At 38.0% G+C, this 25,563-nt stretch overlaps 2 protein-coding genes across 2 annotated transcripts in view; both read right to left on the bottom strand.

The window, feature by feature from the left end:
• Positions 1–1,281: 1,281 nt before the first annotated feature.
• LOC139443793 (uncharacterized) lies at positions 1,282–17,993 on the bottom strand. Its single transcript, XM_071224709.1, has 16 exons — positions 17,331–17,993; positions 16,396–16,567; positions 15,813–16,052; positions 15,354–15,492; positions 15,112–15,219; positions 14,124–14,315; positions 13,612–13,731; positions 13,052–13,249; positions 6,529–6,587; positions 5,063–5,215; positions 4,352–4,591; positions 3,806–3,944; positions 3,576–3,683; positions 3,182–3,373; positions 2,369–2,488; positions 1,282–2,018 (listed from the first exon to the last, which is right to left on the bottom strand). Exons 2-16 carry the CDS (start codon positions 16,525–16,527, stop codon positions 1,813–1,815), a joined length of 2,346 nt encoding a protein of 781 aa, XP_071080810.1. The 5' UTR covers positions 16,528–16,567; positions 17,331–17,993; the 3' UTR covers positions 1,282–1,812.
• A 6,868-nt stretch (positions 17,994–24,861) lies between these two features.
• The window catches only part of LOC139442092 (xanthine dehydrogenase/oxidase-like), a 46,277-nt gene continuing 45,575 nt past the window's right edge, over positions 24,862–25,563 (bottom strand). Inside the window, exon 35 of the mRNA XM_071222877.1 lies at positions 24,862–24,963. Coding sequence (XP_071078978.1) covers positions 24,913–24,963 — 51 coding nt within the window. The 3' untranslated portion in view covers positions 24,862–24,912. The remainder of the gene's footprint in view (positions 24,964–25,563) is intronic.

Raw genomic sequence — 25,563 nt, 5'->3', positions numbered from 1 at the left:
ATATATACGTGTTGTTTATTCTTTTTAGTTGCCGTTATGTAACATGCGGGTACTTTCGGTGACTTCATGATTATTTTGTGCAAAGATTTAGTTTTTTAGTTTCACAGAAATAAATGAATTATATTTACACATGTTAAATGTTTTCTTCTGTCAAATTAAACTAATGCATTTGTTTCACAACTACTTCACCTTCACCGCAAATGCAAGTCACTGTGCATTTGGTGCGTTCTTGAAATCATTACGCATCTCACAAAATTAACCTAGACAGCTCTATTCATTAGCATCAGGGAAAGAAGTGTATTGTGTTATACAAGATTTTATAGACTAAATGTTAATCTAATGGTCTCCATTCTAGATCGTGTCATGATATATCAGTGGGCTACAATTATAAGACCGGCATAAATCCGGACACGTTCAAGTATCCATACCCACACATATGCACTATATAAGTGCAATATATAATGTTTTACCTCACCCACAACAATAGGCTATCCCATTGCCTATGTAAAGATTGATCAAGAGTCAATCTGTCAAACCCGGTAGTGAACTTGCCATTTCAATCATACTAAATAAATTCAGGTGCCAACAAAGGGCTTTACAACCCGCATGTAGACGTGGGAACTATCTTATGTGTACGCAGCCGGCGGACGTGTTGTTTACTGAGTGTACTACTTATTGTGTACACACTAAGTACAGACATCACTGACAAAATACGTCAACAACCAGCTGATGGTCGTAGAGAATCAGTCAATCGACAGTGTACACGTTCGTTGATTGTGTAGCTTGCGAGGTGTACGACAAAGGGAGATTTTTGGTGCGACAGGATTGGAGTTTGGTGTGGGTAGGTGAGCGCAGATATTCTTGGATGTGAAATCATTTCTATTTAATATTCAAAGAACGCACAGGCGATAAACACTGACATGTCGACACCACGGACCACTCACTGTGTAGATTTTGGTTTTGTTGTATCTGGCTGTGTCTTGTTATTCAACATGTACAAAGGAAGCTGTTCTGGACACCTTCGGGATGATGGTAGTGAATGAACGTATTATTAAGTTCAACATAACAGAGACCGTAGAACGAGTAATAAGTTCATATTTGCATTTGTTGGAAACGTTTTGAAAATGAAGAGAATATTGATTAATCTTTTGAATAACATTGATTCTACTGTTTGTACAGCCACCGAACATAATATAATCTATGTCGATACTCTCTCAAACTGACAAAGCCAATCTCGTAGGAACATTTATTCAAGTCACATTAAGTATATACAGGAATGATTCGTTGTCATATGTACAGATGGATTGATAAACGTGTGGTATGTATAAATGGAATAATACATTTGTGATATCTACAGATGGGATAAGGAACATAAAGTTATACAAAATACTTGGTAACATTAATACTATTTGTAAATACTTCAGACAGGACGCTTTCAGTGAGGCGCAATGGTACATATATTTACAGGTTTCATGATATTGCACAATATGTGTTACATACAGATGAAAGTGAAGTATTTTCCATAAAAAGAAGAAAGAGTATGAATATGGACATAAAAAGCATTTACGGAAATGATCTGTTTTGTTCGAGATTCCAAAGTGAACGCATCGAGCTGATGATAACAGGAATGTAGTTGATAACGAAGATGAACACCTCAAAGATTTATAGCTTGTCCACTTCCCTTCCCCTACTTTGGTCCCAGGATGGTGTTCAGAAAGAATGCAGTTGATAACGAAGATGAACACCTCATTCCGTTCAAAGACATATAGCTTGGCCCCTCCAGCTTCCCAACTTTCTGTCCCAACGTGGGGCTCAGAAACACTTCCTGTGTACAATGCTAGGTCCACATTCATCATACTCCTGCTTGGAAATCCAATTCTCTTGGAAGGTCGAAAGCGATGCCAAAATGGAGCCACCTATCCACACCGAGTACTTCCGTTCTGGTGGAGAAATGACTTTGACCTTGATTGTGGATGGCACAATGTTGGTAAGTTCCTTCATCATACGATCTGCCAAACCTGGAGAGACAAATAATTGCATTCTTATTTTTATACTATACTGCACAAAATGAGAAATACTGAACTAAAACGTATAGGTGGTAATTTCAAAATAGGATGAAAAAAGACGAAGCAGGGGGCCATTTCTTCACAAAAGAAACATTCAAATACCAAGTTGGGGACAATAAAATGTTTAATTTTGGTTTGAAAGTTAATTCTAATGACAATCATATTACCTATTTTTTATAATAACATACATTTGAGCTTTATCATTGGGAGATTGCTGGGGCGTGTAAATATCCTAAATAACCAATGCGGTTGTACCATGGATGATCTAGACATGGTCACTGGGTCCAAGAGCTGCAACTCACCTGGATACATTGTTGATCCTCCTGACAGAACCACGTTGCTGTACAGATCCTTCCTGATGTCAATGTCACAGTTCATTACTGAGTTGTTCAGCATCTCGTGGACGCCCACACTCTCCATACCTGGAAGGACCACACAGGTAACTTACAACAGTTGACACGATAATGTGTACATTATGTAATGTTATCACTGAATAATATCGATGGTCACCCGTGACTTAGTACAAAGGTCGTATCCCACGAAAGCTCAATAAGAACCAACTTCACAACTGAACGCCCACACTCTCAATACTTGGAAGAGTAGATATATTAATGCATGGCTTAAACCATATCTTACCATTATCATATAACAGCGGATAACATCATATATGCTTGATATACGTGGATGATATATATATATATATCATTTCATTATCCTCAATGCTGGAATAATATCATTAATTTGATCATCGTCATCGCATGTACAGACAATTATCATGTGTGTAGACTATCAACAGTAAGGGCCTAGTACACTTGACTGTTGACAATTACTGGGATTTGAACACTTGGAGAGCGGATCCTGTCACCGCAAAAGGACGAACACTGCACAGCTAGTTGCTGTGCCCTGTCAGTGGGGGTGGTAGATCTTAATATTTTAGCATAAGCCCCTTGAAGTGCCGTTTCGAAAATGTGTAGGCTGATACCAGGGATGGTTGGGGTAGGTTTTAATGTTTAGCATGGACGTCACGAGCCTCTGAACTGCGATTGTATCTTTCTGAATGTGTTTTGATGTAAAATTTTGGTATCCTATAGACTTCGAAAATTGTTATCATTTACCCATGAAGCTTGGCTGGAACAGACACTCTGGAGCTCGGAACCTCTCATTGCCGATAGTTATCACAGACCCGTCTGGCAGCTCGTATTCCTTCTCAATGGCACTGGACTGTGAAGCTGCCACCATCTCCGCCTCGAAGTCCAGGGGAGCATAGCACAGTTTCTCCTTGATGTCTCGAACTATCTCCTTCTCAGCTGCAAACACATCACATGAATATATCACCAAGTACATGTTGATATTTACCAGATGTAGTCTTCAAATGTACCTTCACAATGTGTGATGAGAGAGCAAAATTGAATTCAAGTAAAACTGTTGTTACTATGAGTTGACATGATGTGTACGGTTTTTGGTATAAGTAATAAATGTGTATATGTCAGCAATTGTATGACAACTCACATGATGTAGTAAAGTTGTATCCTCTCTCGTGTAGAATCCTGCTGAGGTAGGAGGTCAGGTGACGGCCAGCAAGGTCCACTCTCCGGACGGCGTGGGGCAGGGCGTATCCTGAGATTACACACAAGAAATATCACACAACGTATAAAATCACTTTTATTAGGATCTGTATAATGAGCACTAGTCCCCCATAAAGAGAACTTACATGCAAACGTTTTCTGATTTCTCCTCACCTTCATATATGGGCACGACGTGCGAGACACCATCTCCCGAGTCCAGGACGACGCCAGTGGTTCTCCCCGAGGCGTACAACGACAACACCGCCTGGATACTCACATAGAAGGCGGGTGTGTTGAATGTCTCAAACATGATCTGTAATGATGAAACGCAATTCTTAGTTCATTAATGCTGGACGGCAGGAACGAGACTAGTCTGATCTGATGTGTCAAGATCGTAGAACTGTCAAAACTATGCTCTGCATGCATTGACATCAAAACTTTGATTGATCAATTTAAAGTCAAGGGCCATACTGCTCTTGTCTGTGGCCTCTTTTGCCCATGTAGTAATTTATATGTGTATGGTAAGAAAAAACGTTTAATCGGGTTTGGAAATAGGATCCCTCTAGTTGATGCACTGGGTAGAGAATGATTATTTCTTTCATCCAGACTTCATTCCTTGTAATTAAATACCTGTAATATCTCAATAAAAGGAAGATACAAGTCTTGGATAAGTATTGAATTTTCAGATCATATCATGTTTTCTAGTAACGTGTCCCCTACCTGCACCATCTTCTCTCTGTTAGACTTGGGGTTGAGTGGTGCCTCCGTCAGAAGTACTGGGTGCTCCTCGGGTGCCACTCTCAGCTCGTTGTAGTAGGTGTGGTGCCACACACGTTCCATGTCGTCCCAGTTGTTGACGATGCCGTTCTCTACGGGATATTTCAGACTGAGGATTCCTCTCTTACTCTGTGCCTCGTCCCCTATATAGCAGTCCTTGCTCCCCATGCCGGGCATGTAGAGCTGTAAGACATAATGAATAATACCGGCTAAGCAAGTACATTCTCCTTCGCTGTACATTTAACTATCAGATTGCAGACAACTAATTAAAAATTAAAAATTAAATGCATTTACAGTTCCTCAGTCTATTCACCAAGTGAATGTTCAAGGCGCTACAGTATTAATATGATGAAGGGTTGATACAGTTTTCTATTTCATGTTTACTACACCAGCAATAATTCGAGAGAAAACTAATTCAATGTACCCAGGACCCAAGACCCTTGTCGAGACGATGAGCAATCTTTAAAGCCATATTTTGTATGAGAAATCACCAGTTACCTTGCAAACGTTTCCTCAAGTCCTACATCCAAACGTACTATGTTATTCATAAATTCACAACGGGCAACAAAAAAGAACAAATTTCGTGAGAACTAAAGCGACAAATCACCAATTATGAAGAATGTTTATATTCATGAAGACACTTTTTCAACATACGTCGTACTTGGGTCTGCCAGTGATAGCTGGAAACACAGCACGTGGGGCGTCATCCCCAGCAAAGCCGGCTTTACACATCCCAGATCCGTTGTCAATGACAACAGCAGCAATATCCGTATCGTACTCAGACATGATGGTTGTATTGTTTGTATTCTGAAATAAGGTAATGTACATCTATATTTGATTGATATAATGTCTGTCTTTGGAAAAATGGGGGCGGTCGGGTAGCTTAGTGGTTAAAGCGTTCGCTTGTCACGCTGAAGACCCGGGTTCGAGTCCCGACACGAGTATAATATGTGAAGCCCATTTCTGGTGTCCCCCGTCGTGATATTGTGGAATATTGCTAAAGGCGGCGCAGAACCATACTCACTCACTCACTCACTCACTTTGGAAAAATGAGTAAACAACGTACATGCAGTTTTAATGTTAAAGCTTGTTACATGTACATAGCCACGTCCCTCAACCTGGGGTAAGTCAGAACAGAGTAAAGGCAGAGATGAACTCTAATGAATATAGAGCGTACCCGTCCAGCAATAACACGATTCTATTTCAAATGGTTTATCGTACATGAATTAAGCTCTAGAACAACTGAGAACAATATGTCAATAAAGGTAATGAATAATTCATCCAAACGAGTTCTCAGAACTATTAAATGTTAAATAAAATACCTGTCTATTCAAACTCCAATTTGTATCTGTATAGTCCCTTAATGGGTGTGGGATTAATCCCACTGTGTTCATTTTACACTGTATTTTTCTCTACTCAGTGCTGGCCTTATGATGCATGGTTACAACATCCCAAATCAAACTTAGTCACAATGAGTGGAAGACATGTTACTTGTAAAGTCACTTTAAATATTTATCAAATAAAATATGTGTACTACTTTTTGTATTTGGAAAACATGAAAATTACACCTTTTTTCACCTACCTTAGACACACCCCTCTACTTGGGGGAAGTCATACCAAAGTATACACAGAGACTCTAATGAACATAAAGGCCTATATTGTATTACCAGATAAAGGTACCCCTGCTGCTATATTACGATTCTATTCCCAATGGCTTGACGTACATGAGTTAAATCACTAGAACAACGGAGAACGATATGTCAATAAATGTAACAAATAATTCAACACAACAATGAGCTCAGACGACTATCAAATGTTTCATGAAGTGCCTGTTTATTCAAACTAGAGATTTGTACCTCTATAGTCCCTTCAGGTTTTGTGAGTACTCGTTTCCCACTGTGTTCATTGTACATTTTTCTGTATTATATATGGACAAATGATGCATGATCACTTCACCCGGAATCATACTTCGTCCCACGAGTTGAGGATATGTGACTTATAAATATTAATATGAAGGATCAAGTCACTTTAAAGAATGATTTAACCAAGGACACATGTGTACTACTTTTCAAATTCGGCAAACATGAAAATAACAGTGTTTTACAATGAGTTTCGCCTACCTGTAGTAACTTGACTGTTTCCAGTGTCCAGATGTCTTTGATTCCTCCACTCATGTAAACTGCTGGGTATTTATACCCGTGTACCGACCTATTTCCTGGAATCCTCATATCGATTATTCATGTTTTTCTCCTTGTATGGAAGGGAAACCCCGATAAATATAGAAGTCGGCTAAGACAGGTGAATCCTGAGCTATAAATAGATGTGATTTGTCCCAGGTAACTGGGCGTCGCATGTCGCCGACAGTGGTAGGTGTGCGAGATACTATATATGAACGCAAACATCACCCTGACCTATATCGGCCAAATGGCAAGTCACGATAATCGCTCAAATTGACAAGTTCATATTCACCCACTCAGACATACTACGTATGTGTGTGTTAATCATTTTTTACATCATGATAACAATTTTCGTTTGTTGTTAAAAACTTAGCATGAAGGTTTCTACTATGCATATTGTTTCCACAAAATTGTCCACTTTTTCTAATTTTTGAATAACATGGACGAGACATATAGATAAATACATTACATTTCTATTACACAAAGTGAACTGGGATATATATTATATTATGACTTCAGGCCATATGCAAATGTATTTCATGTTTGTGTTTTTGCTGTGTAAGTAGAACTAGAAAGTACTATTCGTTATACACCTAGTGTAAAAAAAAACAGTTTATTCCATTCAGGTTCCAACATCAATGTAAACTGATGATTACGCAGTATCACACATGATGAGTCGAACTTCTACCAGTGACACTGATTAACTATAAATAGTACCTGACAACGCATGAGAGTTAAGCCCCTTGGTAGATCGTTGAAAGGGGGACACTCTCAAATACACTTTAGCTTGACCCCTAAAATGCTTCCAAAAGCATCCAAAATCTAACTATTTAAAAAGTACGTTTATAATAATATTCTAGATGTTCCCCAGAAAGGGATATTTTGTTTTAAAAATGTATTATCACAAAGTGCGCAGCAGTAATAAGCCACGGCGTTTAGTATACGACCCCTGTTATTGTTAGTGCCTGTATGAGGTTTGTAGTCCAGTCCCTGGATAAAGGCGTGAACTGGTTCTGTGTTGCCAATACTGCGTCGCTAAAAGAACAGCTACTCTATATGGGAGTATACAAATCGTAGGACGAGATGTGCACATAAAAATAAAAGACGGCTGCTGAAGAATAGATATTTTATTTTAGAGTAACCTTTTTTCTATTGTTATCGATTGTTTAAAATATTATTGAAACATATAACTGATCAACAATATATATCTTTATCTTAGAATAATCGTTATTTTTATAGTTATCAATTTTATAAGATATGGATGTTATTACAGAAATTACAATAAAATTTCTTACTTCAGATTTTTTTCTTATTGATCTTGTGACGCAACATTTGCAAAAGTGATGAAATATTGAAACATTAAACGTTTTTGAAAGTATTATTTTTGACATTGGCAGCAAAATGCACCAAATATATATAAAGACCGAAAACGCCCAAATACCGCAGCTGAATACGATCAGGGCAGATCGGTTTAAGGTTGACATAAAATGCACACAGAATTCCATTCATGACGTCATATTTTGTACTTGATATAAGGTCTTTCGCAAGTGCACGTGTCACGTGGATCGGAAGAATATGCGATGCACATCTGTGCAATATATAACAGTATTGGACTGGATAAAATGATGTCTTGAGAATTTTGAGCACGTATTAAGTCACGCATTTAACTATGCGTAATTTCCAAGTTCAGTGTTTTTCTTTCAGATGTCAATATTGCATTTGCTTCTTCGATTCTTTATGTCAGAGAGTTGAAAACATCACACGTTACATTGAACGGAACAGAACAGAATGAATTCAATATTTTAGGCCATATGACCTATAGTACAATTGGACTAGAACCCTTGAAAATGTCACATGACAGTGCCAAATAAAGAATAGATATTAACGTGGAGAAACGCATGTTTTAGATAAAAGCAACATTTCTCATTACATCAATATTTTAGTATTTAGAAGATTATACGTGTTAAGCTCAACAAGAAGATATCAATATTTTAAGGAGAGTAAGGAAATTCATCTTCTATGTTTCCCAGGATATATTATTTACACACTGCACTTGAAAGATCAACATTTGTAGTGTTATGGTAATTATTAATTTAAAACTTATGTTGCGAGATTCTAATCTTACATATTAACATGACTGTGATGATGACATGAGTGTAGGTCTAAAACAGAAGATGGCATTTGTTCAGCAGGGGGGGGGGGGGTTGGCCAGATCCTTCCTGCGCATGGCTGAAACTGCTTTTTTGGCGCTGTCAGCAACTATTTGCTTCAAGCAAGTTTGTTGGGATATGTTACGGCTTTGTCGCAAAATGTTCTTGGCAGTTGTCACGGTGTTTCCTGGTGTTTATAGTGAGTGAGTTATTATTTAACGTCACATGGGCAATATTTCAGCCATATCGTGACGAGAAGTTACATTTATGATACATTTATGATACATTTATGATACATATATTTAAACTGAATAAAAAGCTGTCAACGAAGGACAGTAGAATAACTAGAATATCACAGACTTGATTTAAAACTAGTTGAGAAGATTAAAAGGCAGTAAGCATTAATGAACACCATAATATAAAAATGGGCTAGAGATCGTCAGCAATTGAAGGGAGATCACCATACTGGGGACCATGGGGACGTACAGTACTTTTGCTTCCTGCATGGATCCCGGCAGGATTTATATCATCCCTTCAGTCACTGGCGACAGTGTACCAGTTAAGCCTTAGATTAAAAGAACGAAGATACTACGTTTAAAAGCCTAGTGTGCAGAAAAATACTTTGAATGATATAGAACTTACATACCCTCTTAGGGGGACAATAATTTTACGCTACTTCAACCCCCCTCAAGGGTACAGCCACTAACAATCTAAGTTATGAATTTCGCACTACCAATTTTTAAAACAATACATTGAACACATCAAAATTTATGAACAAGTTCTATTTCCTTTAAAAAACATAATATTAAACGAGAATTAACATCATTAAAAAATCCCTCATTGTTTTTACATTGAAATATTTAGCCCCTGTGATGGAAAAATCAACACAGTCAAGCAGGACATGCTTGACTGTGATTCTTTCATCACAAGGGATACAAAACGGAGGATCCTCACCTTTTAGTAAATATTCATGAGTATATCTGCTGTGGCCAATACGACATCGTCGCATAATGACCTCTTCAAATCTGGACTGACAGCCCAAGAAGGTATAACCGATATTTGGTTTAATTTCATGTAATTTATTGATACCTACTTGGGCGTCCCACTTCTGTTGCATAAGATCTCGGATGTAAGATCGAATCATGGGTTTAAAATCAGTGTATGGGATCAGAAGTGGTGTCACAGATTTGTTGAGCGCTGCTTTAGCAGCAGTATCGGCCATTTTGTTACCTTTGATACCAACATGGCTTGGTAACCAACAAAAGACGATGTCATATTGGCCAGTAGCAAGATCATTAAATAACTCAAGAATTTGGATTAAAAGTGGATGTTTTGATGACATATTTTTAATTGCCTGAAGGCATGAAAGAGAATCTGAAAACAGTATGAATTGTTTATGTTTAGATTGATTACTGATATATTTAAGTGCTGTAAAAATGGCGTTTGCTTCTGCAGTGAACATTGAACTGTTATCAGGTAAACGTGAAGAGATTGTTCTGGAGCCAATGACAGTGGCACTAGCAACTGCGCCACCATCCTTGGATCCATCTGTAAATATAGATTTATAAGTGTCATAATTGTTTCTTAGTTGATGGTATTCTTGTTGGTAAATTAATTGGTTAGTATCAGATTTCTTTAATTTTGTTAATGTAAGGTCTACCTCTGGCCGTACCATTTGCCAAGGAGGTGTTGAAAACAGTTGAATGGGAGCTATATCTTGCAGTTTAATATTGGAAGCAAACATGGCAGACTGGATTCTGATTCCGAGTGGTGGAACAAGAGATGACGTTTTATTGTAAATATCTTGGTAAAGAGGATTAAAGACGCAGTTACAAGCTGGATTGGACTGATTAAATATAATTTAGTGACATATTGTAAAGATAATTTTAGACGGCGTTGTTTAAGAGAAGGTTCATCCGCTTCTACATACAGACTGTGAATTGGAGACGTCCTGAAGGCACCAAGGCAAAGCCTCAGGCCCTGATGATGTATCGTATCAAGTTTTTTTAAATTATTTTTACAGGCTCCACCTGGTGTTTATAACAGAATTCGGTCAGCAGTATGAGGGCCCGCTTCTAAGACGCTTCATTCAACTAATGATAAACATATTTCTCTAAACACGTCAGTGGTCTCCCGGAGCTTCGCTTCCGTTGCGAGTGATCAATCGGCGTTCTTTGTTGTGTTTTTCTGTATTTTGTTTGCTATCTGTGGTAACTGTATGACAGAGAGCATCGTAATGGGTTTGCCAAAGGGGTCATATCTGTGTGACTGACCAGGACCATAAGGAGCGATGAAGGCAGGTTCGACAAACGGTCTAGAACGCAATGATAATGTCGCCAATCAGAAATCTGTGACGGCATTAATACAGCCGCGTCACTGTGACAAATGTACAATACACGCCATTCATAATGTAACGCATATAACGCACTGACAACCTGGAAACTATACTGTATGCGCATTATAACAGATTCTCTAAATATATATATATATATATATATATATATATATATATATATATATATATATATATATATATATATATATATATATGTGTAGTATTTGCTATGCTTGGAAAACGAAGCAGACAGCCACAGACGTAGATCTTTAACATAGACTGCTGTTAATATGCAGTCAGTGGTTGACTATATGGTTGAAGGAAGTAAGTTGGTCTATGTATAAGGCTTTGTCGCTACATCTTCTCGGCAGTTGTAGCGATGTTTCATTGCGTTTTTATGAAGTTTCAGTTGGAAGTTTGAGGAACCAATTCAATTACGCCTCATTCGACTTTAGATACGTTACATACGTTTGAAAATACACTCGTTGTTATGAGAGCTGCATCTAACGGGGCTCGTTTAGTAAGCATACCTACCTTAGTTCATGATTGTGAAAATACGTTCAACGGATGACATTCATTTATGACTATTTCTCATAATATTAGCATCATTTGCTGCAGATGATAATTTTCCCAGTGTCGATTCTTGCCTTACAAGTTATTGTTTTCTTTTTCACAGTTTAATAAACAGACACTTTACAGATGTGTATATTCTATAAACAATATAGTCTACATGCTCTTTTTTCAAAGTGCTTAATAAAAATTGCAGATTGACATTTTCTAAACAATATAAAGCTCTTCTCAACCAACAACATAAAAGTAGAATTTCGAGCGTGTACAAACTGTGGCATGACAAATACTATAATGGCCAACCAATGACCAGGCATTTGCACCATCCTTGGGTCATTTTGCAAATTGTCAATATGCATTTGTATTTGTAAATTCTGAGGGAAAATAAAAGTTTGATCAAACCAAGGATTTGATTGCTATTTTCCGATTTTAAAATAACTTTATAGATTTGCTTGTACAGTGAAACCTCGTTAAAGCGAAGTCCCTGGAAAAGTGAATACTAATATATATCTACTATACAAAGGGAGAGTCGATAATGGGACAACATGTCTGTATTGAAAAGAAATTGTCTTTCGAGACAAAGGCGTTAACACAAGGCAGCAGCAGGTCAAATAGGACGCTTATTACAAACATATCTTATCACAACGGAAATAACTGACTCCCAAATTATGGACGTGACATATTCGGAAACCAACACTCACGAGCACGAATCACTGACACCAGGTGTTCGGTGTCAAGAGAAAATGATTAAATTAATATTAGTATTCATAATAATAATAATAATATTAATTAGATGTAAGGATATAAAGTGGCAAAAGGACAAAACAAATCATTCAGAAACATTTATTGAAGTCAAAAGACGTATAAACATGGATGATACATATGTGATATATACAGATGGATTCCTTTATGCGTGATATGTACGTATTGGATATATATATATATATATATATACATATATATATATATATATATACATACATACATACATACATACATACATACATACATACATACATACATACATACATACATACATACATACATACATACATACATACATACATACATGATAAGTTGTACAGATGACCATATTGATTGATCACTGTGTGTTATATACAGATGGATCAGGTACATGAACATATACACAATGTTTAAAAACAGCAGTGTCCTTTTATTAACACGTTCTCGTGATATTGCATGGTGTTCTCTACTAACAGAACAACACATTATTCATTACACTCCAAGAATCAAAATCTCGCTGGGTGGTTAGAGATTTCCTTTGCAATGTCAATACATTGTCGTTACGGTTGCAATTGCAGATGCTGCGAAGAACACCTCATTTCCAATGAAAGACTTATAACTTGCTTCTTGCCCCTGAAATACTTTATGACCCCAAGTATCGCTCAGAAACACTTCCTGTGAACAATACTAGGTCCACATTCATCATACTCCTGCTTGGAGATCCACATCTGTTGGAAGGTTGAAAGCGAGGCCAAGATGGAGCCGCCGATCCACACCGAGTACTTCCGTTCTGGTGGAGAAATAACCTTGACCTTGATTGTAGACGGCACGACGGCGCTCAGTTCCTTTACCATTCGGTCTGCCAGACCTGTATTGATGGAATAACGTTATTATTCACATGTTATACAACACAAAATGGTACATATATGAATCGGGAACAAAATGCAATGCAAAGACGTGAAATACAGACTACATTCAAAAACAGTTTTCAGACGACTCTAGCCCACAAAGAAGCAACTAAATGGGACGGAAATATCTGCCTGAGAACAATTGTATTATAATGGGTGCAGTTAGTAAGGATGAGTCAGTGATTAACTTTGTTCAAAGAGTCAAGACTAAAGGACTTACAACGCAAATGAGGTAAATAAATCGATGTGGTATAAAAATGACACGGTTATTAAACCATGCCGATTCTATACAGGGTTATTGCCATCAGGAGATGCAACGCACCTGGATACATTGTTGATCCTCCTGACAGAACCACGTTGCTGTACAGATCCTTCCTGATGTCAATGTCACAGTTCATTACTGAGCTGTTCAACATCTCGTGGACGCCTGCACTCTCCATACCTGGAAGTACGACATGTGTGTTAGTACAGGGCCTCGGAATATATTACAGTTCATCATGTAGTAGGGGATAACATCAAGTATCCGTGTTTATCACAGAATACTATCGATGATCACCAGAGTTCAAAAGGGACCTATCAATATATAAACTGAAGGGCAAAAGAAAGAATAAACTTCAAAATTGGGTTTTACCAAATATTATACAAAAGTTATCAAAATGTTACTTGGGAAAACTGTCGCCGAAACACTGCAAACTTAAGGTCCAAAACACAACTATGATACCTCATCAAATACATCATTTTCTTTTGCCTGGCCCCTTATGTTCACTACCAAAGACAGTAGCGTTAGAATTATTATTCACCATTTTAAAAAGTGTCCTATAATATACTATTTACCCATGAAACTTGGCTGGAACAGACACTCTGGAGCTCGGAACCTCTCATTGCCAATAGTTATCACAGACCCGTCTGGCAGCTCGTATTCCTTCTCAATGGCGCTGGACTGTGAAGCTGCCACCATCTCCCCCTCGAAGTCCAGAGCAGCATAGCAGAGTTTCTCCTTGATGTCTCGCACTATCTCCTTCTCAGCTGCAAACACAACATTTCAGCTTATCACAAATGTATCACGCGGACAAAAGTAACTGTAATCATATAGATTTATTGATAACTGAATGTAAATAATAATTGTGGTGATATGGACTTGATGACCTCACAGATGGGTCAATATTCTGTGGCAAAAACAAACCCCTCATCTTGGAAGACCAAGATAATTTTACACATTGGTATGCGTAGTAGAGTCAAAAGGAAAGTCACATCTAAATTTGTCATACTTCACCATAATTTGTGCTTGGATGAAATGAATGCAAGGCAGATTCTTCCTTATTTATTGTAATTATTTACAGTACAGTAAACTACGATTATAACGAACACGCTTATAACGAACTGAAGGATATAACGAACCTCCTTTTTTGTCCCGACTATTTGCTTTTGTTATGCTGTATATATGCTTTTAACGAACAGCGGTTTTAACGAACTAAAATTAGAGGTCCCTTTGAGTTCGTTATAACGGTAGTTTACTGTATTTTATTTCATAAATATAACTTGTTTGGAAAGTTTATTGGTCCCACTTCGGCCAACTTAAACCAACGAAAACTTTAAATCCTCAGTGGATTTTTTTCTTCTTGAATATTACAAGACCCTTTTGATTGTTTTGGTGTTCACGGAGATTTGTGTTCGAAGAGGATGTTGGAGAAAGTTATGGTTGTCAGGAAAGACTATCACGATCGAAAATATTAGTTTATATGAAGGGAACTTGTTTGATATCATACTAGTACGTATTGTGCAGGTACATGTAGACCATGTGAGATGATGTTGGACGACTCACATGATGTAGTAAAGTTATATCCTCTCTCGTGTAGAATCCTGCTGAGGTAGGAGGTCAGGTGGCGGCCAGCCAGGTCCATTCTCCGGACAGCGTGGGGCAGGGCGTATCCTGAGATTATCAGAAATCAGGTTGTATATCAAGTATAACATTGATAAAAGAAGCAAATATTAGTGGAACTTCACGCCATGAGAGTATGCATAAAAACTTTACGGTATATTATGAAAAATCCGGTTTTGTCTCACCTTCATATATGGGCACGACGTGCGAGACACCATCTCCCGAGTCCAGGACGACGCCAGTGGTTCTCCCCGAGGCGTACAGCGACAACACCGCCTGGATACTCACATAGAAGGCGGGGGTGTTGAATGTCTCAAACATGATCTGAAATAATGAAACAATTACTCATATCAGTTACACAAAGACATCATTTAATGGTACTCGTGTATGCTACAGTAACTACTGTTTTAAAACAATGAATAATTATTGCTTCATTAACAACCTACGAGTAACAACCACACGGCCTCACGGGGTGGGGCGATGGGGTGCAAGTAACCGAAGTTAACCCTTAAATCTGTTGAAAATAATTATTAAATATTTAGGGTTGATGTTTGTATATGTCACGGTATATGATTTAAATGATGTATATGATTTAAACAATGTGACCGCTCCCTGGTCAGATCACCTTAATAACGTAACCCTACCTGAACCATCTTCTCTCTGTTAGATTTGGGGTTGAGTGGTGCCTCCGTCAGAAGTACTGGGTGCTCCTCGGGTGCCACTCTCAGCTCGTTGTAGTAGGTGTGATGCCACACACGCTCCATGTCGTCCCAGTTGTTTACGATGCCGTTCTCTACGGGATATTTCAGACTGAGGATTCCTCTCTTACTTTGTGCCTCGTCCCCGATATAGCAGTCCTTGCTTCCCATGCCGGCCATGAAGATCTGTAAATAAATCAAAGGCTTACGCTTTAACTTACACTGTCTTCTCCATCCGTCCTTGGAGACCAGTAGGAGTGATTTCAGTGGATAAGGCACACACGTTGATATATAATGTTCATGTGGCGCACCAAGACTCCTTCTACATATGTAATCATCGTGCATGGTTCAATCTCACGTTGGCGTGCATTAGTACGCCCTTGTTCTTTAACGCTTCCTCAAACATTTGGCTTAAAGTTTTCTCATTCCGGTTTCTGCTAACATGAACATACAGTACACCTGGAAACACTATACGATTGTACATCATCAATCTATTATTTTAAATTCACGCGACACGGTGTATACTCACGTCGTATTTAGGTCTGCCAGTGAGAGCTGGAAACACAGCACGTGGGGCGTCATCCCCAGCAAAGCCGGCTTTACACATCCCAGATCCGTTGTCAATGACAACAGCAGCAATATCCGTATCGTACTCAGACATGATGTATTGATGGCTGTACTCTTTGTCTTGGTGAAAATTTCTGAAATAAAGTGGTCGAGTTACTAGCACTGTGCACAATGAGAGTACAATACCAGTTTATTAGAGGAAAAATGCATAATTGTCAAGTATCTATTGGTATCGTTTCAAATATTCTTATATTTATGATATAACAAATTCATTTCTTAAATCTCAACGTTGCAACTATGTTATCTAGGAACATTTTATAATAAATGTTTTAGTGACATCTCAAAATATTAAATAGTAGTAAAACATGAGCTATACACATTGTTGTTTATCTCGATAATGGCAATTAAAGTCCAAACGTAAGTTGGCAAATGTGTCGATGTATAAAACAATATCTTAAAATATAACGCGAGCGGGTAAAAAGTCAAAACAACTATACACAAACACGTTTATGCAAAGGGATGTATTGATCAACAGTCCCGTGAGGTTACTGGATCAGAAGTGACCACCAATGCATCATACTCATCGTAAGAGCGGACTAAAATAGGGGATCGGGTGGACTAAAAGAGGGGATTGGGTTGGCAGGCTCACTGACGTAGCTAACTACATCGAAGTCGATCGTTGCTAATGGTTTCAGGCACTTGTTAAATCTGGCCAAGAATCGATAATTTACGGGCCGTCGATTGATGAAGCATAATGCTGACTGCGGCGCTAAACAACATTCACTCACAAGAAGTGAAATCACAATAGCACACAGTAAGTGTGCAAGTTTGCTACAATGTCCCCGAGACATAAGTCGTAATGTCAGTATAAGAGAATTAACATTAAGTTTCACGTACCTGTAGTAATTTGACTGTTTCCAGTGTCCAGATGTCTTTGATTCCTCCACTCGGGTAAACTGCTGGGTATTTATACCCTTGTACCGACCTATTTCCTGGAATCCTCACATCGATTATTCATATTTTTCTCCTTGTATGGAAAGGAAATCCCGATAAATATAGAAGTCGATTTACTTCCAAGAAAACAGGTGAATACAACCTATAAATAGATGTGACTTATCCGAGGTTGCAGGGCGTCGCATATCGCCGACAGTGGATAGATGCACGAGATACTATATATGTATGTAAACATCAACCTTACTTTTATTCCTCAACTTGAATTTTGCAACATCACATTGTTTACATGTTGACATGGAATATGCAGCTTAACCTTGTTTTTCTGACTATTTTTTTTTAATTTAAATTTATAAATATCTCAAGGAAACAAGATCGGCACCTTATTTATTTTTTCTTGCAAGGAATGAATGCACAGCATGCTGGCATGAATTTAAATATTTGCCCTAGTTATGAATGTTAACTCACCCAACGTTGAGATTCAGTCAAACATTTTAAGACAGATTATGAACTATTCGTTCACATATATTACATATACAAGCGTATTTTAAAAAAAATGTTTTCTGAATGTTTAAAATATTTTGTAAAATGTTACTGTTGTTTTGTGCATAGTTGTCATAAACAACGCCAATTTTCATTCCGCATATTTGAAAATACGTCCCAGTAACACAATACAATACTTTACGTAGGGACACAATTTATAAAAACAAATATGCTCGTTAATGTTATGTGGTTCGTCGTTTAATCGCATTTAGTACATTCCTAAAGAGTATAGAACTAAACATCAGATTTTAGTAGAGTAGAAATGATGAACACTCGCAGTGACACCACCCACATATATAGTAACTGACACAGCGCAAACATGAAACGATATGAGAGTTACCTCCCTTGGTACTTACACATCTCGATCTATACAGGGACACCCTCAAACAACCTTGGGCTATTTGTAATCTATCACGTAAGGCAGTTCCCTTTCAAAGTCGACCAAGTACAGTATTAATTACAAATATAGTGTATGTTCTGAAATATATCCAGAAAAATGTAAGAAACTGCAGGATCTTGAAAATAAAACGTTCAGCATAATGGTAAATAAATGCTACTTTGGTTGATATACGGCCCCTCATATTGTTATTGCCTGTATAAGGCGCGTGGCTGCCACTGCTTGATATGGTAGTAAACAAGCTGTGTGTCGGCAATCAATACTGTATCGCCAAACAACCATGTATGGCTGAAAACGAGGGTTACAATGGCAGCATTTCCAAATATGGATAACGTTAGCAGTTACTACTGTATTTAAAACACGACTATCCAGAGACCATATTGGTGCATGATCTCTGCACAAACCAAGAATACATTTAGCCATATTAATTCTATTATACGTCTTTGATTACATACTCTCATTTACACAGTAAAAAATAATTGCTTTTATGTTTATCATGGAGTGGACGTATATAAGATTATATCTTAGGAGACTGCCAGAAATTTGGGTGATGTTTCATTTTGTGGTAATTCTTCTGTGAGTATATGTATTGGTAAATGAATTCGAAATTGTCTGAGTCTTATATTTTGTGAACACAAATGCCAGGCCTGTACAAACTTTCTGTGTAAAGATAAAGTTTAGTTGCAAGGTAAATCTCATGTTTTATTTTTGACAGGTCAAATAACAAAATACCAGATTCGTGTAACTAACCTACATTTGCTCATGACAATATTTGAAGCATAATGCTGTTTAAACTTCTTTTATACAGTAAATTACGGTTATAGCGAACACGCTTATAAAGAACTGACGGATATAACGAACTTACATTTTTGGTCCGAATAGTTGCTGTAGTTATGCTGTATATATGTTTATAACGAACTGAAATTAGTGGTCCTTTGAGTTCGTTATAACCGTAGTTTACTGTATACCAATCCGATTCAAGCAATCACGGTAGACCGGAAATGATATCCATACAGTGGAGTGAGTGAGTATGGTTTTACTGTGCTTTTAGTAATATTTCAGCACTATCACCGAGGGGGGCACCAGAAATGGGCTTCACACAAAGTACCCATGTCGAGATTTGAACCTGCGCAATGTTGTAAGAACAACAAAAGTATTGGGATAACAAAAGGTGGAAACATAACAAGGCATCCATTGTCTATTGCTAATCACCTATCAGCGCCAATTATCTGTTGGCTTCCCTTGTTAAGTTTCCACCTTTTGTTATCTTATTACTTTTGTTGCTCTTACATGCACATATATATGCTCTCTGCCTCAAAGCATCCATTCACCTGATGAAGGAGTAAGCCTATACTCCGAAACGTTGTGTTCCTCATAATAAAGAAGTTGACAACCATAAATTCTCTTCCTTACATATCCAGTTGATAGTTATTTTGCCCTTCAATACATACATAGTCCATGCATTCAATGTCAGAATCTATCTACAATACAGTTCAGAATAATCATTTACATAAAATGCCTGCTGTTGTGTTTAGTCCCTGCAGGACCTGCAAATTGAACAGAAAGGTTGACAGTGTGGACTTAATTTATTGAATGATATGCGACTTAACATTGCGAGATTCTAGCTTTAATCATTCCAATGCGTGCCAACCATCAACATTTGATAACAGTGCCATTTGAACTTGACTTATAAATCTATCACCGTAGTACCCTATAATACATTAGATTCCCGACAACCTCGGGTAAACCTGGTAACCAGCTCATATCCCAAGCCCAGGTTTTGAAGCGGTTCCCTTCCAAACCTTGGTTTTTTAAATAGATCACTTCTGAACCTGCTTTGAAGTTTTACATTTCATTTGTAATACCTAGGTTTTACAATTAACGTTTCAAAAACTTGCCTTTTGGTGTGAACACAATTCTGTTTGATGATTGGCTAAAAGTCACAATTCTTTTTTACAGGAAAATTCCTTGACGTGACTCCAACCTGCAACCCACATATCATGTCAAGTTTTGTAACCCACTGAGCTCCCGAGGCAGGCGATGAGCAGTTGTTAAATTTATCATGTCATGACTCCAGCTTGTCCATACTGCACATGGTTTTTCTCTCCCAAGCTTCAAGCGAATTTCTTTTATATCTTGATACACTGTTTTGTTTCATTATAAGGTATGTCAATGTTTTCTTTATTTTTTCTGGTATTTCTTGGATTTAGACGGTTCATAAGTTGAATAAAACACGTCTCCTCCGTTTTGGTTGAAAATGTAAAACCTGTATAAGACGCGTGGCTGCCACTGCTTGATATGGTAGTAAACAAGCTGTGTGTCGGCAATCAATACTGTATCGCCAAACAACCATGTATGGGTGAAAACAAGGGTTACATTTACAATGACAGTATTGAAAAACCTTGAGCTCGGGAAAGCCCTTAGGTTTTTCCTTCGCTCACGGTTTTACATCTTCAACCAAAAACGAGGAGGCATGCTTTGTACAAAGTGTCTTTTTCTAGTTTGCAAGAAAGTAACAATGGAACTAAAGAAGTAAAGGTACACAATACAAGAAAGTGTCTGATTCATCAAAGAAATGTGTGATTTTCATGCATTGTAACATAGAATGGCAGTGTTTGAATGCACCGTCTTTATCAGTTCTGAATAACATGAATCCCAAAGTCACAATTGAATGTTTTTATTTGACTGGTATACCATACAAGTGTTGTTGCTGAGGTAACATCAATCACTCGCCACAGGGGGCAGACAAAAGGCCCAGTGGATAAAAAGCCTTACAGTCAAAAGCCCACCCAGACATCATCCCTACTAAGGTAAAATCCCCTTATTTGTTAAAGAAACCATAAAAAGAGATGAAATGAGACACATTAATTTAATTTTCAACATTCAGTCATAAATACGAATGTTGTGCCAACATCAATCATGTTTTTTTAACATGTTTGAACTTGAAGCCTATTTCTTCTCTTTGACAGTGAGTGAGTGAGAATGGTTTTATGCTGCTTTTAGCAATATTCCAGCATAAACACAGCTGCAGACACCAGAAATGGGCCTCACACATTGTACCCATATCGGGAATCAAACCCGGGTTTTCGGCATGATGAGCAAACGCTTTAACCACAAGGCTACCCGACCACCCCTCTTTGACAGTGATGAATGTAGACATGTTGAATGTTTCCTTAACACATAAGGGTTTTTTATCCTTGTGGGGCTTTTATCTTAGTAGGGATTATATCTAGGTGGGCTTTTGAGCTATGGGACTTTTGGCCACAGGGGCAAAGCGCCAGTGTTAACACATTTACTTTCCAATCCATTTCTGTATATAGTGCACAACAATTTAAAAATCCAATATATAAACTATCACATACTATACTGCATACAGTTCACAATAAGTATTAAACAAGTGGCCAATACATTTACTATCAGTTACCCTACTGTATACTGAGTAAGAGAAACTATACACCAGTGGTAAATATATGTACTATCTATTACTATACTGTAAACAGTACAAATTAACGTTAACATCATGAGTTAACATACAAGTAAAACACTTAGGAAAAGGACTCTTAGGACTAAAACACTTAGGACTCAAAAGTGAGTTTGGACTGTAATGTTACACAATAAACAATAAACATTTTTAACTGCCAGAGAACAGTAAATCTGTGACACCACAAAAACAGTAAATCCGTGATACCACGAAAAACAGTAAATCTGTGACACCACTAAAACAGTAAATCTGTGACACCACAAAAACAGTAAATCCGTGATACCACGAAAAAAAGTAAATCTGTGACACCACTAAAATAGTAAATCTGTGACACCACAAAAACAGTTAATCCATGACACCACGAAAACAGTAAATCTGTGACACCACAAAAACAGTAAATCTGTGACACCACAAAAACAGTAAATCTGTGACACCATGAAAACAGTAAGTAACTAGCCCAAATTAAATGAATTATTAAAAAAAAACAAATGTAGCTAAAACAGATATATACTAAGTACATGTATCATGAAAATGACAATCCAGGCACAAAAACGTCACAATTCTACGCACTGCTTTTATAATGGGCATCTGAAGCAAGGGACTGCATCTGTTTTGAAACAACAATTAAAGGTCCAGACACACTTCGGTGAATGGCAAACATCTAATGTTATCATGTTGAGTCAGAAAGAAATAAAACACATGACATGTGACGAAATATGCCGGATATATGATTGTACAGAAAACATTTTGGAGATAAACATACTGTGTTTTCAAAGTAGAGCTACGTAACCTGTAGGATTAACCATGCTAAATTGAATATGGATTTCAAATGTTAAATTCAGCGTGCTTAAATCTATAGGTAACCTAGCTGTACATTAGAAACACAGTATGCTTATCTCCATTCTACCATGATTTAATAAAACATGAGCTCTTTGGTGTTAGCAAATATATTGAGTGAAGCGGCAAGAGTTAAGTCCAGTGTTTTGTGTGGGTTGTCGATCTGAATTACAGAAACATGGACAACAGCTGGCAACAAAATATAGCGGTGTATATGCTCAAGCAGTTTGTTTATACCGTTATGGTTCACTTAGAACACTAAGCAAGTTTTGCAAGGCTTTTATTTAAGCCTGCACATCTCCATTATGATGTCATTGTAATGTCATATCATTCATCGTTCACAGTTGTATGTAGAAAAATGCCAAATAGCAAATAGCAAGCTCTCTGTTGACCCCAAAACTTAAAATACATTCTCTTTGTAGAATTGTCGTGTTTTCTGCTCACAATATATAGCAACCGCAACTTTGCATTATAGGTGATATAATTATATGAATCTGATTATATGAATATTAGCTTCCACTGTGATGCATCAGTCAAATCGGCTGTTTCAGTCAGAGGAGGTTTATGGTGATTTGACCTCTGATTGACCTATCAGAATCAAGTATTTTCCAACATCATGATATAATCACTTGTAATAAGTAATTATTGTTTTAGGCTGTTGTAAATTGTTCCTGAATGCCATTCCCTGCTGCAACTGTAACACACTACGGTCACATGATGTACATTTACAAATGTGATGCCATATCACACCTGTCTATATGGTTAGATAAAAAACACTATTAAATAGCTGACATAATCAGCCTCACAACCGTTTCTAGTTCTTTCAATAAACCCTGTGCCACAAAGTGATCATAGCATTCCAAATGTCTAGGTTACGGGGTAAGACAGTCGTAGCGCTATTATTTGTGGAATGAGGTACTAATTGTCAGTCTATGATTACCGGGTAAGACTGTCGTAGCGCTATTATTTGTGGAATGAGGTACTAATGGTCAATCTATGATATCATCTCAACAACAAACATGACAAAACGTGAGCAGGGCTCACTAATACCCCTGACTTCAACTCCAACATATTTCTAAGTTCCTAACATGAAAAAAGCGATATTTTCTCAGAAAATCCACTTATCAAAATCAAACTTTGCACTGCACCTTTCTTATAGGTATAGAAACTGTACCCCTAATTGAAAAAGAATCCATGAAGTAGTTTTTAAGTTATATGTTGAAGTAAACAAATGTTGAAGTAAACAAATATTCTAAGTTCAATACATGAAAAAAATCATATTTCGTTTCTGAAAACACACATATCAAAACTAAACTTTGCACTGCACCTCTTCTATTAGTATGGAAACTGATCCCTAAATTTGTAAAGAATCCATGAATTAGTTTTTTCATTATAGGTTTCACAAATGTTTCAGTAAACAAATTCCAAGTTAAAAAAAATTGAAAAAAGCTATTTTTTCAAAAAATCGTACATAAATCAAACTTCGCACTGTATCTCTGATATAGTATAAAAGTGTGCACCAAGCTTGAAAAGAATTTATGGAGTAGTTTTCAGGTAAAAGGTCATACACAAAGATGTCCTAGAAAGGGTGAGTGAGTGAGTATGGTTTTACGCCGTTTTTAGCAATATTCCAGCAATATCACGGCGGGGGACACAAGAATATGGGCTTCACACATTGTACCCATGTAGGTAATCGAACCCTGGTCCTCTGCATGGCGAGCCAACGCTTTAACCACTAGGCTACCGGACCGCCCCTGTCCTAGAAAGGACAGACAGACAGAATTTTTTGCTATAACTATATACCCGTGCCCTGTTAGGTCAAAGTATAAAAAGGTATAAAAATAGTTCTACCCCAAAACAGGAAATGTAGACAAATGAGATTAGAAGGTTGGCTTTTCAGGTTCAATGTGCTTCTTGAGATTCAGAGGATTTATAGACAACAAAGCGATCCTATAACAATGAATGTTGTAACTCAAATAGAAGAAATAAGGAGTTGTACAACTGTTTTTTACAGTGCTTGTGAAGATTCTTCCCACACTGACAGACAAACATGCTTGCAATGCCTCAAAGTTGTCACATATAAGTGCTTGTGAAGATTCTTCCCACACTGACAGACAAACATGCTTGCAATGCCTCGAAGTTGTCACATATAAGTGCTTGTGGAGATTCTTCACAAACTTATAGATCAACACACATGTGCTTAAAAAGGTTTTTCAATGACCTCGTCAAACGTGCTTATGGAGCTTCACTGCTGTCTTCTAGATCGACCCCTACAGGTCTACAAACCAGGGCGTATAACTGCCATCCTGGGCCTTGGGATACTGCAAGTATAAAGGAATTATGATCTCCACATAATTGTGATGTGTGAAAAAAACAATTTGATCTGACATGTCACGGTACCTGAACTAGATAAAACACTCCTCAGTTATGCTTGGGACCAGAAACTGTTGAGAGGAGATCACCATGAGCAAGATCTCAGGGCTCCGTCCTCAGGGCTCCGTCCTCAGGGCTCCATCCTCAGGGCTTCGTACTCAGGGCTCCATCCGCAGGGCTCCGTCTTCAGGGCTCTGTCCTCAGGGCACCGTCATCAGGGCTCTGTCCTCAGGGCACCGTCATCAGGGCTCTGTCCTCAGGGCTCCGTCCTCAGGGCTCTGTCAGGGATCCATCCTCTGTGCGCTATCCTCTGTGCTCCATCCTCAGGGATTAATCCTCTGTGCTCCATCCTCAGGGATCAATCCTCTGTGCTCCATCCTCAGGGATCAATCCTCTGTGCTCCATCCTCAGGGCTCCATCCTCAGGGCTCTGTCCTCAGGGCGCCGTCCTCAGGGCTCCGTCCTCAGGGCTCCATCCTCAGGGCTCCATCCTCAGGGCTCCGTCCTCAGGGCTCCATCCTCAGGGCTCCGTCCTCAGGGCTCTGTGCT

This window comes from Haliotis cracherodii, unplaced genomic scaffold, assembly GCF_022045235.1.
Source record: "Haliotis cracherodii isolate W230 unplaced genomic scaffold, xgHalCrac1.p SCAF_5, whole genome shotgun sequence".
Classification (NCBI taxonomy): Eukaryota; Metazoa; Mollusca; class Gastropoda; order Lepetellida; family Haliotidae; genus Haliotis; species Haliotis cracherodii.
This window is presented reverse-complemented; position numbering and strand designations above follow the sequence as displayed.

What these genes read in the sequence shown, in the direction of transcription:
- LOC139443793 (XM_071224709.1), bottom strand. Translation starts at nt 16,527, where the DNA reads ATGTCTGAGTACGATACGGATATTGCTGCTGTTGTCATTGACAACGGA. An exon ending in CTGGCAGACCTAAATACGAC is followed by an intron (nt 16,053 to 16,395) that starts GTGAGTATACAC and finishes ATTTATTTACAG; the next exon opens with ATCTTCATGGCCGGCATGGG. An exon ending in ACAGAGAGAAGATGGTGCAG is followed by an intron (nt 3,945 to 4,351) that starts GTAGGGGACACG and finishes TCATCATTACAG; the next exon opens with ATCATGTTTGAGACATTCAA.